General features: G+C 37.2%; 3 protein-coding genes across 3 annotated transcripts; all 3 read right to left on the bottom strand.

Moving 5' to 3' along the window:
- Positions 1-12,361: 12,361 nt before the first annotated feature.
- Positions 12,362-13,396, bottom strand: LOC126695742 (uncharacterized). The gene is made up of 2 exons (XM_050392565.1): positions 13,371-13,396; positions 12,362-13,259 (listed from the first exon to the last, which is right to left on the bottom strand). The coding sequence occupies exons 1-2, from the start codon at positions 13,394-13,396 to the stop codon at positions 12,362-12,364; spliced, it is 924 nt and encodes a 307-aa protein (XP_050248522.1).
- A 2,132-nt stretch (positions 13,397-15,528) lies between these two features.
- LOC126694294 (L-type lectin-domain containing receptor kinase IV.1-like) lies at positions 15,529-17,615 on the bottom strand. The gene has a single exon (XM_050390452.1). It carries the CDS (start codon positions 16,533-16,535, stop codon positions 15,666-15,668), a length of 870 nt encoding a protein of 289 aa, XP_050246409.1. The 5' UTR covers positions 16,536-17,615; the 3' UTR covers positions 15,529-15,665.
- On the bottom strand, positions 15,529-17,666 carry LOC126694295 (L-type lectin-domain containing receptor kinase IV.2-like). Its single transcript, XM_050390453.1, has one exon. It carries the CDS (start codon positions 17,664-17,666, stop codon positions 16,680-16,682), a length of 987 nt encoding a protein of 328 aa, XP_050246410.1. The 3' UTR covers positions 15,529-16,679.
- Positions 17,667-20,234: the final 2,568 nt, after the last annotated feature.

Below are 20,234 nucleotides of genomic sequence, written 5' to 3'. Positions count from 1 at the left end.
AGCTCTCTTTCAATCGTGGGTTAAAGGGGTATTTATACTGGAGTGAAGAGGAATGTGAAACGTCAGGTTTTTCCAAAACAGGGGTGGCTCGCGGCTTGACCTCGCGGCTTGACCAAGTCGCGAGTTCCAGTCGCGAGTTAACCGTATGGCCAGTTGTCCTGTTTTGTCCTGTAGTGCTCCAGCTAGCATGACTGTTCATCTTCCAGCATGCTTGGCACGTGTGCAGTTTCTGGCGGGTTGAAGCCGTGAGTCCACCCGCGAGTCCCAGCCGCGACACTCTGTTTTCTTGCACACTCTTGAGCAAACTTCACTCTATCTCACTCACTACCCTTACAACAATCCCACCTAAATACAGGGTTACTAAATGCTGAATTACAAGCAAATTTGGCACGGAATAAAGCCAATTAGATGGTTGAATAAATTCAACCTTACATATTGTATACCTGATAAGCCTTACTTGTAGAGGAGTATCCCAGAAATATTCCTTCATCGCTTCGAGAGTCAAATTTCCCCACATTCTCTCTATCCTTGAGAATGAAACAAGTACTTCCAAAAATTCTGAAATACTTCACATTTGGCTTTCTTCCTTTCCATAACTCATGTTGAGTCTTCTTGGTGCCAAGTCTAAAGTACATCCTATTTACCGTATGACATGCAGTGTTAACAGCTTCTCCCCACAAGTTTCTAGCCACATCCTTGTTGTGCAACATAGCTCTAGCCATCTCTTGAATAACCCTATTCTTCCTTTCTATTACACCATTCTGTTGAGGAATAATAGGAGCAGAGAATTCTTGAGATATACCTGATCTCATGCAAAAGAACTCCATATATGAGTTATCGAATTCATTACCATGATCACTTCGAATTCGATCAATTTTTAGGCTCTTCTCATTCTGCAATCTTGTGCACAAGGCTTCAATGTGCTCAGGAGCATCAGACTTAAATCGTAGGAGGATAACCCAAGTGTACCTAGTGAAGTCGTTTACCACAACCATGATGTATCTCTTTCCATCAAGAGACTCGGTTCTTGTCAATGGTCTAGATGTAGCAGATGTCTGAGTGTCCGGATGTTTAGCTTTCGTCTGTTTCCTAAGCTGACATAGTCCACACACCACATTGCGCACTCTACTGAGCTTTGGTATCCCTAAAATTGACTCATGCTTAGATATAATTGAAGGTGTTCGTAACTAGCATGTTCCATCCTTTAGTGCCATAAACGAATGCTATTGCACATAATATTAGTGTCAGGAACCAAGCCATAACAATTGTCTAGAGTGCAAACACCACTTATGAATTTTTTTCCAGACTCATCCATGATAAGGCATTTTCCCTTTGAGAATAATACTATGAAGTCTTGATCACATATCTGACTTATGCTCAACAAGTTCACTCTTAGACCTTCTACATATAGAACATTTGCAATGTCTGGCAATCTAGGTAGAGAGATGATTCCCTTTCCTTTAATCTGTGATTTGCTCCCATCACCAAACGTGACATTACCACATTTCTTAGACTCGAAAACCTTGAAGAGAGATCGGTCTCCAATCATGTGTCTTGAGCAACTGCTGTCAAGGTACCACAAACACGTGTCCATAACCTTAAATGCAGACTTCATCATGAAGCACACTTCATGCTTAGATGATAGATCAGTGGGAATGGTGTTTTCTCTCATCTGCCTTTTATAAACTAAACCTTTAACTTTCACTCTTCTCAGATGAACTCTTTTGCACATTTTCATTCTGAGACAGTCTAGTTTCTTCTTTTTCAAGTTGAGATCTTTTCTAGTAGTCATTATAATAGAATTCAAATAACTTTTAGACTTGTATTTTCTGATACACTCAAACAAGTAGAGATTAGAAAAACAAGATGTATTTGCAAACAAAGATCTCTTCAAGTCGGTTGCAGCCATGACAATAGGGGTCAATGGATCACACATCAAAGATTAAAACCTAATTAGAGTGTGTTTGTTCTAATACCACTTGATAGGCCAAGAATGTATTGATCCTTTGTGATAAATTAACCAATTAATTTAGCAAAGTGAATTAATTAAGTTAATTAACATGCAAAGCGCGTGGTAGCACAAACAAATCATCAATCAACTAAAGTGTAGCGAAAATTAAATTGACACGGTGATTTGTTACGAATGGGGAAAACCCACACGGTAAAAACCCCATCAGGTGATTTTAAGGTCACTACTCTCGAGAATCCACTATTATCAAAACAAGCGGTTACAAGTAAAGGAATCTTAGTACCTTATACCAACCTACAGTTGAACCCTTACCCCAATACCCAATTGGACTTGTTCTGTAGTAACAATCTCTCCTTTTCAATGCATGGCTCCCAGTACATGACTAACCAATAGATGCGCGGATCCCAGTACGTGACTAATTAATAGTCCCAGTACTTAATCACCAACTTGAGAAAGATATTGACCGCAAAGTTCTTCAGTTCATCACACGATGAAGATCATGAAGCTCATTGGTTACAAAACCCTAAGGTGTACAAACACAGCAGCTTCTTCGAGAAAAAGATGAACTAGGGCAAATTCTATCTCCGGTCACAATTTGCATGAACACAACTTTGCTTTACACTCGTGCACCCTTTTACGACCCTTAAAATAATCCTTATATAGGTTTAGGGTTGTGAGAAAAGAAAGCCTACACTTATACTCACGGATTGGATGCAAAACAAAACTAAAAATTTGTTTTTCATAGACCTCTACAGATAGGGTATCTATCGAGTTAGCTATCGAGTTTCGGGCTTCAGCAATTTTTTAAACCTCGATAGATACTAGTTGTTGAGCTTTAAAATCCAGCACTTTCTTACTTATTTCTTGGACAGACTTGCATGGCTTTAACACTCAAACTTGAAACTTTATTCCTTGAAACATTAAACACATCCTAGATTTACCCAATTACAAGTAAAGTGCATTTTGTTAAAGGATTAGCCAATACTAGTCTGACATATGTTCCTAACATCAAATCACATATGTCCTAGCACACCTCTTTTGTTGAACAAGAACTACATCTAAGGTAGTTGGAGCAACAACCAAGAAGGCCTTTTTATCTAGATTATAATAAAGGGTTTATTTGGGATTTGCTTATTTTGCTGAAATTGAAAATTTTTTGTTGAAAGTACTATAAATAAAGGTAAACATTAGCTGAAATAGTATAGTGGGACCCATGAATAGTACCAAAAAGTGCAATGAGACCCATGAATAATTGCAAAAATAAGCCGAATAGTAAAATAAGTTGACAAAATTAATCATGCCAAATGGACATAAAGTGATTGGCAGCCCCTGCATTGGATAGCCAAGCTAGTTACAACATCTTCGATCGAGCACCCATAAATCACTCCCATCTGCAAATTCATAATTACCATTTTCAAGATAAAATTTCCATACATAGAGAGAGAGAGAGAGAGAGAGAGAGAGAGAGAGAGAGAGAGAGAGAGAGAGAGAGAGAGAGAGAGAGAGAGAGAGAGAGAGAGAGAGAGAGAGAGAGCTTTTTCCCCTACTGAGTGTCTTTCTCATAGCTACAATCAGCAAGAAATTTTTGAAACTTCTTCTAATTCATTAACAGTTTTATCTGCATTCTTTTTGGCTTCTACATTCAATTCTCCTCGATAATCCTTAGAAAATACTTTACCATAAAGGCTTTCTCTTCTATGGAGACATCTAGTGCCACAATATAAGGCTGCACCATATCCACCTACACCAGCATGCTCAATCTTCATATTTAACCATGAATACTAGTATATTAGTTCATCAATTGGATCAAAGTAAGCTACTCTTCTTGAAAACAAAGGTGTAGTCATAGATTACTCACGTTATTAACTACCGAAATAGAACACGCATAAATATCATTCTTGGTAATATTGTCATAATTTTGTGGAAATTGAACAAAAGAGATTTCATAGCCTTTCTTTTCATCCAAGAAAAAACACAGTGTTTCTTGTATTATATATGTCTGCATCATTTGCATACATGTCATAGCCCAAGTTGAGAATAAAGGGATCATTGCTTATCTCCGATGACATTCTTATCTGCATATTTAAAAGCAAATGTCGTCAAAATACTAGAAAAAAACAAAAGAAACCATTTATATCATCACGTGGACATGGTCACAAATGCTCAGGTGATCATAATAGAAAATGTTTCAAACTAAACAAATTTGTATGCATTTTTTCATTTCAAATAGCAACATTTTTATGTTGCAGGGAAATTAAAGAACATAATTTGAATGTAAAGTTCTTACGAGAGAGAATGTACACACCATGTTACAAATATTGAAAGTTTACTAGTGCATTCAAAGCTCCAGCTTTAATTGAAGTTGTGAGATCATTGGGGTCTTTTTTCTCATGCCATGTACACTAGCGTTGGCAATCGCCCTCCATATATATCAACCGCATTTTCGTCCCTTCCACCAATCATAGCCTTTAAAAAAATAGTGATAATAAATAAAGTGAGTATTTACAAGGGTGTATCATGAAAATTTTTGGGAAGAATACATGAGTTTCCTTCAAAATTGACTGGTGATCTTGCTTTGTTAACTTGGAGTTCCATTCTGAAAATTCTTTGTGTTGATCCCTTATTTCTTTTGGAATCTCTCTCATTTCAAGAGCAAAGTCTATCCGATTTTCCATTTGTTTGTATAGTTTCTTTAAGAAACATAAAAAATGTGATCAACCAATTTGTCATCAAGAAAAGTCAATTATTCTAGGTTAAGGATCATGCAATAAGTTAGTTCACTTCATGTCTCTTGCAATGGTTTACGCCTAGGTACAGTGTACATATCATGTTAGTGAATTGCAACACATTTTAAAATCTCCTCCAACTTATTATATAATAATTCAAATCAAACATCTATCAGTATTCATTTTTTTAACATAAGATTAATTAAATCATCCAAACAAGTTATGCGACTATTAAGATGGTTATTTGAATCATGTATAGTGGGTTTGAAATTTTTGGTCTTTGAAATTATTTGAGGAAAAATTGATCAACCGTGAAGCTGACTGTAATTTGTAGATGACATGTGCCATTCATGATTCAACATAAAGGAACTATTAGGGTAATGACATTTTTTACCTTTTAATTCGATCAACCTAGCCTGAATAAACCCACCATGTTTGGGCATATCTGATGTCATGAACGTCAATTTGTTGGGAGAAGTAGGCACCTGGTGATCTTGATTGGACATTAAACTTTTTACAAAAGGGTATCCAATGCTTAGAAAAATTAGAGGCCTCTATGAGAGCAGATTTGGATTACGCTAATCCCTCTCATATAAATTTTTACCATTTTTAACTTTTAACTATAACAATTTAACCTCTTTTAACTATTTTTAAACTTTTTGTATTTAATGGTTGAGATTGAAAGTTGTTTTTTTCAACTTTCAATTTCAACCATTTATTGCTATTGCATCAGGTGCAACAATACCTAGGATATTGTACTTGATCTCAATCCCTACGAGAGCATAGAATGTCAACTTTGACCCCCATCATCAGAATGATAAACACTCAACTTTTCAGGTGGATAATTGTATGACATGACTGATATGACAGTGTTGATCACCACAGTTGGTGGCTCCATCTTAAGGTCTCCTGTGCACACGAAAATATCAACACTTTGGTAACTTGTTTTTGTACCTATAAAATGTAAAGAAAGTATAAATTGAGGGGAAAAAAATGAGACTAAATTTTTTGATTTTACCCCCCAAAAAAATTTGTTTTAGGAAATTGATGGAGGAATTTGATCTAACAACATATTAGATTATTAGTGGCCACCATAAACAATGGTCCTTTTATTTTTTCTTCCCTTCGCATCTATAAGAATCCAATATGCGATTCCTAGTCTATTGGGATAAAATTCATTAATTTGAGTCATTTGACAATATGTGATTCCTAAATAATACTAATAACAAATGATTCCATGTATAGTGTCCTGCGGGTAGTGGTCATACCATGGCCTCCCAAACTAATTAAATGGACAAATTTTTTTGGGCAGAAATCTCCTCCAATTTATTATATAACGCTTTATAAGTTTATATACATATGTTATTTAAACAAGTGATATTGCTAATTAAATAGGTCTTGTAACTAAAATTACACGTTGATAATTTTATCAATCGTCATGTAGTGGGTTAGAAGAATTTTCCTCTAAATTAGTTTGAAAGTAAACTTTTATCTCCTCAAATTCTATTTAGATTTAAGGATTTAAAATTAATAGATTTGATAAATAATTATTATATAAAACATTGCCAAGTGGGCCCGACCCGAGGAGAAGGAAGGCCAAGCTCCTCATCAATTTTGGCCTAGTTCATTGATAAAAGTCCAGGTATTGAAACCAAAGAAGTCGACTGCCCGAGGAGCCCAAGGAGCCTCAAAAGGATTTAGACAAGCCACATGAATCAAAAGCCAAAATACCGAGGAAGGAAGTAGAGACGTGCAAGTAAGGGAGAGGGGAAGTTTCTTGGCAAAGTACCCATCACCTCCGCATTCAATGCACTGCACCAACTCAACTGGCCGAATTAATGGCAGAATGACCCCTAAACATTTCACAGCTTATAGCACATTTTACCACCTCCAGTGAAGTCCTAATGGGACAAGCATCCAAATAAAGATCAGTAGTTGTTCAAGTGGAGGGTTAGGATACACTCTACATAGCTATATAAGGAAAAAGGGCTCTTAAAGAAAGGGGTACGGAAAAATTTAGAGAATAACTTGTATCTTGTAAGAGCAAACCTTGTAACCGAAACTCAAGGAATATCTGAACCATTGATCCTTGGACTAGAACTAATTCAGAAACTTTCTTCTTTCTTTTTGGAAACTTCTCGTAATCTTATTAATTTTATTTAAACCAGTAAGGCTTGAATAGGTTGACCTCGATAACCCATCTCTATAAATTAATTGTATTGGGCTGCCACATATAAACCTTCCATCCAACGTGGCTTGGGTTAGCTGATTATCTCTTACCCACAATAGTAATGACCAAAACGAAACAGTATTAAACATACAGTGATCAAAATGAAGCTTATATTTCTATAAAATTAAAATTAAAATTAAAAGTTATAAAAATAGAGGGGCTGAGATGAAAATGCCTACAAAATATAGGGATTAAAAAAGTAATTTTTTCCTTAATTTTAAGAGGCCTCAGTCTTGGTGGGAGTAGAGTTTGTATAATTTAAATTTTATTATGGCTACCCTATAAAGAATGTATAGAGCTGCCACTATATCCGGATTCCGAGTATATTCCCTTCAATTACTAGTTGAAAAGTGTATGAAGATTGCTCAAATTAATTAACAAAATATAAATCAATTTCAATAGTATATCAATACAGTAAAACAAGAATTTGCTCAAATTAACTTAACAAAATCAACAAGTGTAGTAGCATACAAAATTTAGTATTAAGCAAACTAAGAGATGGTTCAATACGTAAATAAACTCTAGAATTTAAAGAAGAAATTTATGGATTTTTTGAATTGAGGCACAAAACTGAATCCACTGTCCTTAAGAAGTGATTTTGATCCCATTAGAATGACTTTGTCAATGCAAATGGCTCAGGTGATTGTTCTTTAGGATACAATGACAACTCTATTAGTGTGTACTTACAAACAAAGTTTTAAACTCATCTTAGATGCCCAAAGAGAAAGTTATAAGTATAAGATAAAGAGTGAAAAAAAAAAAAAAAAAAAAATCAGAGTATTGTATATTTGATCTGCGAAAGCTAATCTTTTTTTTTTTTTTTTTTTTTGATGAAAGACGATAACATTACAAAACTAAAAACCAAAGCAAGGTTCAGTACAAGACCTGATGAAAGACCTCCCACTGAGATCTCCCTCAAATACATCTAAAATGTCCATAGGCGGACTATCAAAAATAAGAAAATCAGCAATTAAACTAAAACTCATCCTAGCTAAGCCATCCGCACATTGGTTAGCTTGCCGGAAACAATGCTTAATACGGACGTTTTGGAAAAGAGAAATTAGATGCCTACAAACATCTAAATAGGAGAAATAACATTATTAACATAACCTGTATTCTGAAGCACATCAACAATGGCCTTGGCATCCATCTCAACCTCAAGACTGCGGATGTTTAAATTGCAGCACAGTTTAAGCCCCTCACGCAGCCCCCACATCTCAGCAGCAAAACTACTAGTGATCCCAATGCGCTTGCTAAAACCCGCTACCCACTGCCCATCCTCATTCCTAACCACTCCCCCACAACCAGCCAGACCGTGAGGCTCACTGCAAGCCCCATCTGTGTTCAACTTCCTCCACCCAAAGTCAGGTCTCTCCCACCGAATGCTCCTTAAGACTCTACGAGATTGCAATCTAGGGGCAGCCACACAATGCACATACTCATTAGCTTGATACACAATATCTAAAGCCAAGTTAGGACTCCGACCTTTCCTATTGAAAACAATATCATTTCTACTCTTCCAAATGGACCAAATAGCAAAGGGGAAAACAATTTCCCAAGGGATACCAGAATTATGCATTTTGCCACTTTTCCTAACATTCAGAGACAACCAATCCACCACATTCTCATGCCAAAACTCATGATTAGCAGCCGTGACCCCTAGCTGGTTCCACACATGTTTCAAGTGGGAGCAATCCCTCAATGCATGCAAAATAGTCTCCTCCCCATTACAGCAAACAGGACACACTTCATCTTGAACCACTCCTCTCCTTCCAAGGCAAACTTTAACACCGATACTATTGTGGGCACACAACCAAAGAAACATTTTAATTTTTGGCAACACATCTGCCTTCCAAACCCAGCTGCAAGAAAGAACAGTAACATTTGCGGACTCCGTTGCCATCCCATAAGCGCTTTTCACATTAAAAAACCCATTAGGTGATCCGGACCAAACCATCTTGTCCATGCCTTCACCTAAAGTTGAGATGGGAATTGCACAAATCAAACCCTTAACTTCATCAGGTAATTCAAAAGTTAGTTTCTCCCAATCCCACCCCACATCAAGCATAAAATCTTTAATTTCCAAAAGGTTGGCTTCTTGGGAGATAGGACCTTGAATCAATTTTCTAAGGGAACCCCCATTAGTCCAATTGTTATGCCAAATATTCAAAGAGCTATTCTTTGTCACCAGCCATCTACAACCTTTATTAAAAGTGTCCATCCCTTTCTTCATAGCAGCCCAAATAGATGAACAAGGAAGTTTGTCCGCATTTATCGCTACTCTCCTCCGGTTATTGCAATACTTCAACTTCAAAACCTTTGCCCACGGAGCCTCACCCTCCGTATGAAATCTCCAGTTAAGCTTGGATAAGAGGGCTACATTCCTACCTTTGGTTGTTTGCAGCCCCAAACCCCCTTCCTCCTTTGGTTTAGTCACCTTCTCCCAACCAACCCAGTGAATCTTCTTGGCTGTGTTTGTAGACCCCCAAAGGAAGTTCCTATTAACTCTATCCAATCCTTCCAGAACCCTTCCCGGAAGATAAGAGCACTGCATAATGTACGACGGGATGGCAGCTAGAGAAGACTGAATGAGAACTCTACGGCCTGCCAAAGATAAAAGATTTGCCTTCCACCCGGACAATTTTTGCTTCACTCTATCCAAAATAAAGTTATAGTCATGCGAGGAGGAGCCCGGCTGCTTTAGAGGAAAACCAAGGTACTTACCAAGATATGGCGTAGACGCAAACCCCAAAATATCACAAAGGGATTCTCTAGTATCCTTATCCACATTTGGAGAAAAATAAACCCTTGACTTAGCTTCACTCACCGTTTGGCCAGACATACTACAAAAAGTATCCAAAACATCTCTAATGGTTGAACAATTAACCCCATCAGCTTTAGCAAAAAGAATCAGATCATCTGCAAAGAAAAGATGCGAGAAACTAGGGCCCCTCTGAGAAGCCTTCACTGGCTGCCATAACTTCTCACTACACTTCTCTTCAATCAGCTGCCCAAGAAAGTCCATACAGATGATAAACAGATACGGAGAAATCGGATCCCCTTGTCTTATACCTCTAGAGGGAAAGATTGGGTCAAGAGCTTCTCCATTGAATAAAATAGAAGTAGAAACTGTAGACACATAACTCATAATAACATCTATGATGTCCATAGGAAGATTAACACGAATCAGCATATCTCTAATAAAGCTCCATTCTAACTTATCATAAGCTTTTTCCAGGTCTATCTTAAGAGCCATATATCCGGTCTTTCCCTTCTTTTTCCCAAGGGAATGAAGCACCTCTTGGGCAATAATAACATTATCAGTCCCTTTACGACCCGGCACAAAGGCCGTTTGCATAGGAGAGATGAGTTTGTCTAGGTAAGGCCGCAACCTTGCCACAATAATCTTAGTAACCACCTTATACACTGTATTGCACAAACTAATTGGCCTATAATTCCCCAAAGTTTCCGGCCCCTGAATTTTTGGAATCAAGGCAATGTGGGTACTATTCAAAACCTCTGGAACTCTTCTATCAGCAAAAATCTTTTGAACCTCTACAATCACAGAGTTGCCCACGGTATGCCAGAAGTTTTGGAAGAACCCCGCATGGAGGCCATCCGGCCCCGGAGCTTTGAAAGGCTTCAAGGACCAAAGGGCTGCCTTTACCTCCTCTTCAGAAGGCCCCCCACTTATACTTTCCTTCTCCAACTCCGAGAGTCTAGGCTGCCATTGCGAGCCAACGGGATCCATCCTAGAAACAGAAGATAGAGAAGATACGAAAATCTGATCATAGCCACACCTAATGAAGTCTTTTATCTCCCCCTCCTCAATAATCCACTCCCCCACCGAATTCTTTATAGCCATGATTTGGTTCCTCTTACGCCTAACCAAAGTTGACACATGATAAAAGGTCGTATTACGGTCCCCTTGAATCATCCAATTCACCCTAGATTTTAAAGCCCACAACTCCTCCTCCTGTCTCAGCACAAGGTCCAGCTCCCTAAGAAGCTCATCTTCCAAATTAACCAAAAACTCCGATAGGCGTAAAGCTAGAGATCTTTGAATACCATTCAGCCTCGACATCAAGTTCTTTTTCCTAGTGAAAATATTCCCAAATTGATTTTTATTCCACTCCATCGCCTTCCGAGTAAAACAATTAATGGCATTCACCAGCCCATCATTCCTTTCCCATGCCTGATGCACTAAAGGAAAAAAGGAAGGATCCAACATCCAGCCAGTTTGGAACCGAAAAAGCCTACTCCTCCCATTTTGGGTTCTCGGTTGCAACTCCAGGAGCATAGGATAATGGTCCGAGTGACAACGAGTCAGATGAGTTATTTTTGCATCAGGGTACAAAACACACCAGTTCGGGTTAACAAAAAATCTGTCAATTCTCTCTTGGATCAAAGCTTGAACCCTCCTCCTATTTGTCCAAGTGAAACGGGGACCCGCGAAACCAATATCCATCATATTACATTTATCCAAACACTCCTTGAACAAAAGGGACCTATTTACACTCACCCCCCTACCCCCAAATTTATCCTCACTAAGGAGAGGTTCATTAAAGTCACCAGCTATAACCCAAGGCATATTATGTAAATCAGCCACATTCATCAGATTATTCCACAAAATTTGTCTTTCGCCATTCCTAGGACTAGCATACACAGCAGATAATAACCATCTAGTGTTTGTGAAACGTACCTTTACCTCCGCATGAACCTCCTGCTCAGTACTTGCGAGTAAGGCTAAATCAACTCTGTCAGCATTCCACAGAACCCAAAGACCCCCTGCATAGCCAATGGAGTCAACATGGAAAGCTCCATCAAACGGCAACAAATTCGTGATCTCCCTAGCTCTATCACCCCCTATACGGGTTTCCATAACAACCAAAATTGATGGGTTGAATTTCTGCACCAAATCAGTAACACGCTTCCTAAAAGAGGGCTTCAGAGCACCTCTACAATTCCAAATGATAACATTCATAATAAAAATTATTTACAAAGAAAGGGGCAATTTTAAAACTGAGACTTCTCAACCCCGCCTCTAGCTTCAAACTCCATCCCCTCCGCCACACAATCTTCCATAGCACACTGGCTAGAGATATCTGAAACCAAAACTCTCCCAACCGCTTGAATATCTCCATTAGAATCGGAGTCTCCGCTTGAAGGCAGCTCCCTAAGCTCAACACTAGCTCCCATACCGATCTGCTCACCCATCACATCTCCTTGAGTAGTGAAAACTGAAGAAGCCCCAATAAACTCATCAGCCTTGCTCGGAACTTGGCCAGAACAAAAACCCAACTCTCCGGAATCACCCCTCGACGATCCCGCACCGGCAGTGAAACAGACACCATCACCGCCACCCACACCACCGAAGCTGAACTACTCATCACCATTTCCGCTTTGCCCCTCAACTCTAACCAAAACGGCACTAACCTAAGCTTGCTTGAAACCGGATCGGTTAGAACAGAGCGCCCCACCGGCGCTGCCTTGGTCACCATTTTGAGATTTTTTACGAGCTGCCCCTTTCTTTCCTTTGACTGATGAAAGTCTCTGTGAACTTGGATAAGCACTGGACCGGTCTACATCCTGACTTGGCGCTTTTCTATTCAACATCAAACGTGGGCTTTGTTGGGTGTGGGCCTTGTCCTCCTGCCTAATGTTTTGGACCACAGAGGCAAAACGGGCCTTATCCACAAAACTCTGAGACGATATCTTCCTCTTAGACTCTCTATTAGACCCATCAATCCCAGCAGCCCGATCTGCAGCTCCCTTCTCCACGTATTCATATGTTCTGGTATTTAAAACACTCCCTTGCCGTGGCAAAGTCCCACTACTCCTCAACGGTTTTGTACTATTTTTTCTGCGCTCTACTACAATCCAAGGCCCGTACACCTCCTCCCGCACATCCACCTGCTCAGTACTTTGCTCAGAGTCACGCACCACACCACTGGTCCCCTCCCCACGCCTTGCTTCGTCAGGACCATGCGCAAACTGTGAGCTAAAACACGTCTCACCCGCCTCCTTCAATCCGGCCTCCGAGTACGACGGTCCTTGCCGGACAACATGAGGGCAATGCTCCTTACTATGACCTAAACGGCCACACTCAAAGCACATTTTTTGGATTCCTTCATAACAAATCTGTTGCTCCAGCTTTCCTATCATAATAGCAGTAGCTAGAGGTTTTTCCACATCAACTTGCACACACAGCCTTGCAAACCGACCTCTAGTTTCCGACGCCGTAAAGGTATCTATACGGAGGACATTTCCAATAGCTTTCCCAATGAGCTGCAGCGCCTCTGCATTGTAATATTCAATGGGAAGCTCATTTAATCTAATCCAAACAGTGATGGATGAAACACTTGCTAAAGCAGGCTTAAAATCCGGCTCCCATGGTATATAGAACAAAGTAGTGTACGTCTAGTAGGAAAATAGCTAGACTTACGCAACGACAAGCTTGATGTAGGACATGCTCTACATGAAAATTATCTCCAAATGAGTAAATCCCCAAATTCAAAAACAATGACAACTTTGAATGTTTGAAAGTTTTTAACTTTCCAAGAGGGAAGAGAATATATATAAAAAACATTAAAGTGTGATTGATATCTTAAGCAAGAGTGTGGAGGGAAAATTTCATTTATTTTGATGTCACAAATCACAATCTGGAAGGGCCCATTTAGATTGAGGAGGAAGGGAGGGGAAGTGAAAGAGAGTAAAGTAGAGTTAGCTAGAAATAGATTAATTTTGGGACAACTTTACTTTATTTCCCCTAAATCCAAATGAACCATAAGAAACCGGTATATTTTTGAAGAGACCAGTATATTGTTGAAGGAAAGAGAAAGAGAGGACTTATAGGATTTTACTGCCACCAACCCCAACCTAACATGCTGGGTTTTTTAGAATAGGTTTGTGGGCTTGGGCTTTGTAAAGTTATTAAAGAAAGTGGGACTTTAGCTTATAAAATTTTTATAATATATCCGACAATCCCCTATACATGTTATAAAAGTTTATATCAGAAAGAATTGGGCAATCACAAGGTATCTTAGTGTTGATGTCTTGTGTACTTAAATCTACACTTTGGTGTTCATGATCAATAGTTCACAAAATCTTGAACCAATTTCATGAATCACAAGAATATAAACGTGTTTTCTTGTGAATCCTTTGACGTGTTCTTGATTCTCACATAAAAAAATCTATAAATATTTTTATCAATTTTAAAGAATTTTTTTTTTCACTTGAGAAAAATATTGTTTTAATGAAATTTTTTTAAAAAGAAATTAGAAGTAAAACCTAAATTGAATAAATTTGAAACTTGGAAAACTCAATTGAATGAAGGTAAAGTTAAAGTACTGAAATTAATTTCAGTCAAACTTATAGGATGCAATTTGCATTAAGAATGTATGAGCTGAAGTTATTTTACCTTTTTTTTTAATGTAAACCTATAAATATATATATATATATATATTTATTTATTTATATATATATATATATATTTATATTTATATTTAAAAATTGAAGAGTAGAATTTAATGTTGCTACTCTCTTATTATGCCACATCCTTCACCTATTTTCAGCTCTTACTCTCTCATTTTTAACTCTTCTTCTCTCTATTAATTTCCCACTTTCTCCAACATTTCATCCTATCTTTTACCTTTTGATCTTCCCCTTCTCCTCTACCCTACCTTACTCTTTCTCTACCCATTCATCTTCCTTTTATTTTGACTCTTCTTATCCCATCTTCTTTACTAAAAATAAATTATTAGCTCTCATTCAATTCATATTTCCCACACTAGAATATGTTAACTCTCTCTCTCTCTATCTCTCCTATTATTTTTATTTTTGGTGGGTTTATAACTCTTTCTTTTGTCTCCATGGTAGGGTAATGAATTTTTGTTTTGAACTCTTCTCCCATAAAAAATGTGATTACTCTCTCTCTCTCTCTCTCTCTCTCTCTCTCTCTCTCTCTCTCTCTCATATATATATACATATACATATACATATATCTTGCAACTCTTGATACATTTTGGTGTTGTGTTTTTTGAGTTCGCATCACAAGTCCTTTCACTCCCTCATATAGTTTTGCTTTGATATTTATTTGAGTTAATATTCCTTAGTTTGGATGTGAGAGTTTGAGTTTATATCAAAACACAATCTACATGACTATCATGAATTTAAATGTGCCTATCAATTATTTGAATAATATCAATTGTAATTATGTGATAATTTTTTATTATCTTCATAATCATGATAATCTCTTTGAGAGTGAAAATTTTAAATAATAAATTTGAAACTTAAAAATTTTAGTTGCACGAAAAGTAATTAAGAAAAATATAATTCATAATAACAATATTTAGAAGAATATGGACCACTTCAATCAAAAGGATAATATCAAACAAAAACACCAAAAACGATAAATTTCTATATTTGTAAAAATAGAGAGATAAAAATTATTTTTAGAAATTTTTTAATATTTCGGAAGAACTAATTATATACAATTAAATTTAGAGAATAAATTATATATTTTATCACATCTCAAAATAATCCTATATTCCCACGCATCTCAATACTCTACAACTAGTTGTTATAGAATTAGAGGAAATGTACAAAGCAAACATGACATATATACTGCACAACCTTAAAAAGAAACAATATTGTAATTCAGTGCAATCATTAAAAAGATCATATTCAAAAAATTTCCCCACTTTCGGTGTGTTTTTGTGGATATTAGAAGCTTTCAGTATCAGCGTCCCCCTGAGAGAAGCGAATCTGCAATGGAAGACGAATGAGAAAATCCCTTGTTCATAGAAGATGGATAAGTCTTGAAAAAATCATCAAAACCTTCCCTATGGGCAAATGTTAAGCCGGTGGAACAAAGACCAAGCGATGATAAGTCTGGAAAAGGAACATCACCTTCTAAGTACTGCACAACTTGGCGCATGCTAGGCCTTGCAGCAGCCTCTGAATGAGAGCACATCAATCCCAGTTTCAATACCAACTCTAGTTCCTCTGCTACATAATTTGTACCATAATTTGGATCCCTTGCCTCCATAATTTCGCCTCGGCTCAAATGAGAAAACACCCAATCAATCAAAATTGAATCCTCTGATGGCCCATTTGCCTGTATTGGTCTTCTTCCACAAGCAACCTCGAGTATAAAGGCCCCAAAAGCATACACATCGGTGCTTGTTGTGGCCTTGCCGCTTTGATTGTACTCTGGCGCAAGATACCCAAGAGTTCCAACCACATGGGTAGTTTGAGGATCAGTTCCATGTTCATATAATCTTGCAAGACCAAAGTCACCTAATCTACCATTCAGTTCACCATCTAGCAAAACATTACTAGCCTTCACGTCTCTGTGAATGACAACTTGATCCCATCCTTCATGTAGATAAAGAAGCCCAGATGCCACACCTTTTATAACTTGAAATCTCTGGCTCCAACTGAGAGTGACCTGAGGTTGATTAAAGAGGTACTTGTCTAGGTTTCCATTGGACATGTAGTCATAGACCAAGAGTAGTTCTCCTTTTCTTCGGCAATAGCCCAAGAGTGGTACTAAATTCCTGTGGCGAAGCCGACCTATGCTCACAATTTCAGCCACAAATTCTCTCATTCCTTGCCTTGATTCATGAGAGACCTTCTTCACGGCAATCTCAATTTTAGCGGTAGTTAGTACACCTTTATAAACTTTACCAAATCCACCACTACCCAATAGTTCTGTGTCCCTAAATCCTTTTGTAGCAATATAAAGATCTTTCTATTTGAATCTATGAGGCCCATAGTCAACCTCCCAGTCTTCTAGCAATTCTGCAAACTTCCTTTTCCTTTTTATGACATAAGTTGCACCTGAAATTGCTACCAAGACTAAACTAACAAGAATCACAGGCAATCCAATTGTCAAAAGTTTAGATCTCTCTTTACCTCGAGGCAGCTTGGGAAGTTGAGAAAGGGCAAGTTCTTGAGCCTTACCATTCATCTTAAAGCTCCAACCCAAAATATAATGGGAAGTTAGGAGAGAGCCAGTTGCGGAAGAGAACCCAACATACATGGTTTTGTTAATGATTCGTGAAAGATCACTGGACAAGGACAATAGTGGAAATTTGGGTTTACCAACATCAATTGGAGCTAAAGTTACATTGAGTTGCTTCTTGACACCATCATATTCCACCCAAACTTGCATTGGGTTTCCACTGATAAGGGTCAAGTTCATAAAGGCACCACTTTCAGCATAATAACCTGCTAGAGAAGAATTCTCGGACTCCATTCCATTTATGTCTACCCCAACATGGTTATCATTGATATCTTTAAATTCTGGGTTCTGGATTGTATCGAGCTCTACAGCAACGACATGATTGGTAGCATTACCATTGTTGGTCTCATTGAAAAGGCCAAGGTAAGTGCTTGGAAGAGCTCCTGGGCGCCCTCTAGTTGGAGAAATCACGAAAGCGATCCCATGACCTCTTAGAGTTGGATATCCGGAAGCAATGGCAAAGACGAAAGTCGTAGAGAAAGAGAAAGCAGTGTCATTCAACGAGTTCCTAAAGTTTATTGGAGTTGTGTAGAAAGCATGACCCTGTTGCTGTTTGGTGTCATTGGTGAGCCTCAAAAGGCCATTTGAAGTGATCATGGCTACGCCATCTAGGCTTAGGTTGGCCGATGTAAAACCGTTGTAGGTGAAGCTGGTATCTAGGGAGAACACTAAGCTTCCCAGGAGAGGCAACAGTATTAGAAGCTTGGTAAACATGGCTAATATTTGCAATTAACTCTCTCTTCTCACATTTCTTGGTTTCATTCTAAGAAATACAGGGTTGGTTTACAAGTGCCGGTAGTTATAGCGTGATGGAAGCTGTTCCTTTAGTAGCAGCCACACAACAAAAAGTATGGAGACATGGCCACAAAATCGCGGCTGCTATTCGATAAAAACAATGAAAAAACAAAGACGAGCCTATTTTTACCCCTTGGCATGTCACCGTCTTTTAGTTTTTGGGTCGTGTTCTTGATAAGCAAGTAGAAAGCAATTGATACTCCTTGCAGTAGCCTTACAAAGCCAATTCAGCCTTGCATTATTACTATCCACATTCCACACGCTCCACACATTTTATGAATAAAATAAAATAATGTGATTGGTATAGAAATTAAAACTTACGAAAATTTGCAATCTTGTCAATTGGGATCTCATTGATTTTAAGAGGCCTCGGTGGTAGTAGAAATTATTATGTTTGGTAGCTATCGAGACTTTATTGATTTTAACTTTTGAGAGATCTTTATCATGGTTTTGAAACCCAGACTGTTTATAGAACTGAGAAAGAGAGAGGTTCAAGGTTTTTAAGGTCAGACCGAGGTTGAATCGAAGTCGAATCGTGATGATGCCATAATTAATTTAATAATTAATTAAATATAAATAAATATATTAAATTAGTAAAAATTGTTGGGTTCTAAGACCTTAGGTTTAAATGTATTAGAACTTCAATTTGTAATGTTGACAAACCATGATCAAAACGTTTTTGTCTTTGTTTTAGACTTGCTCAAAGTGTGTTTATATGTAAAGTTGGAATCGAGTATTCTGCAGGATTTACTGTATAAATCTGTCTGGCTCGATCGATCAATCGAATCTCGTGCGCATTGTTTTTCTACAGAATTTTCTAACTCAACCCAAACCCGTTTGACATGTAGGGTTTTATGTTTTGTCTTAAGTATAAAAGGGAAATCCCTAGCCACGTTTTTAGGTGACTCCTTATGCTGTGTGTGTGAATCTTTTATGAGATCAGGAGGTGGTTACCTTTACACATACTTAGGATTTCCAAAATTCAAGATTATGTCAAGAACTTAGTGATCGATTTAGTTGCTGCTTTAAGAGCATAAAGATACACAAGCGGGTGTGCTTGTACTTGCTGGGAATTCAAGAAAGAAGTAGTCTATGGACTCGGAGCTATCATGGGGTCGTGGTAGTAAGTTTCCTACTCGAGGTAGTAATAGGATGTTAGTGGTTTAAGTCGCTATTATGTAAAATTCAATTCTTTCGTAGTGAATTCAGTTTTACCTTGAGGATAGCTAGGTTAAATCATTCCTAGGTTTTTACCGGTTTGGTTTTCTTGGGTTCTCATATTGTTATGTTCTTTACTTTCCGTACTTTGCAATAATATGATATATGTGTGTTAACCTAGACTTGATAATTTGACTAAGTAATCACTTGGCTAATTACCTAGGTTAATCTGATTGTGTTTTAAAGGATCTAAAAACAAACAAAAATAAATGTATTTTTCATATTATAGTTTTCATAAAACAAATAAGAAATATTAAATTTTAAGCAAACATAATAAATACAAATATATATATATATATATATAAGTATATAGCAATATTACAATAGTTTTTTTTTTTTTTTTGGAATAACAATATCATAGTGGATTTACTTATTATAAAAATTAGTTAATTTACTAAGATCATTACTGAAATAACTAAGGCCCTGTTTCGTAGAGTTGTTTAACAATATGTTTTTAGTTTTTAAACAATACTACATATATTTTTACATACTTTTTTACACACACGTATTTTTTAAAAAAAATACAAACAACGTTATTAGAACAATGACCTCTAAATAAATAAAAAATAGATAATTCAAAAAAATTAACTAAATAAAAAACCACTGTTTTCAAATTTAAATCTAGTATAAAATATTATTAAAACATTAAAAAAAAGAGACTTGATGAAGCCTAAAGCTCTTAAAGCTACAACTTATGTGCAATAGTGGTACAGTGGTACTATAATACACGTATATCAACCAAGTTAAAAACTAAATGGGTCTGGTTAATGTATGCCTTTAGGGCATACATTAATAAATCTGTTTTTGGAAAAAATTTATCGGGAATTGAAAAAGCTATCAAAACTTTTTCAATTCCTGATAAATTTTTTTCCAAAAATGGTATATTATTGCGTACCCTCAGGGCACATGTTATTAAAATCCAAACTAAATATAATAAATTATATTAAAAGAAAGAGATTTTTTTTTTTTTTGAAGTGAAAAGAAAGAGATTTGACTAGTACACTAAGTGTTAGGTTCTAAAGACTTAGGAACTAATGTATTTAGAACTCTAATGTGTATTGTTGGCAAATCATGATCAAAACAAGTTGTTTAGTCTTGTTTAGACTTGCTCAAAGTTGTGTCTTTTATGTAAAGTTGGATTCAAGCTGATGCAGATTTAATAGTGCATTTCGGCCTGGTTCGATCGATCGAAACTTAGGCTCGATCAATCGAAATTCGGGCAGAATGCGTTTTTCTATAGAATTCCAATTTAGCCCTAGTTCATTTAAA

This window comes from Quercus robur, chromosome 8 (assembly GCF_932294415.1).
Source record: "Quercus robur chromosome 8, dhQueRobu3.1, whole genome shotgun sequence".
Taxonomy (NCBI): Eukaryota; Viridiplantae; Streptophyta; class Magnoliopsida; order Fagales; family Fagaceae; genus Quercus; species Quercus robur.
Note: the sequence above shows the minus strand (reverse complement) of the source record. Positions and strands in the feature narration are given on the sequence as shown.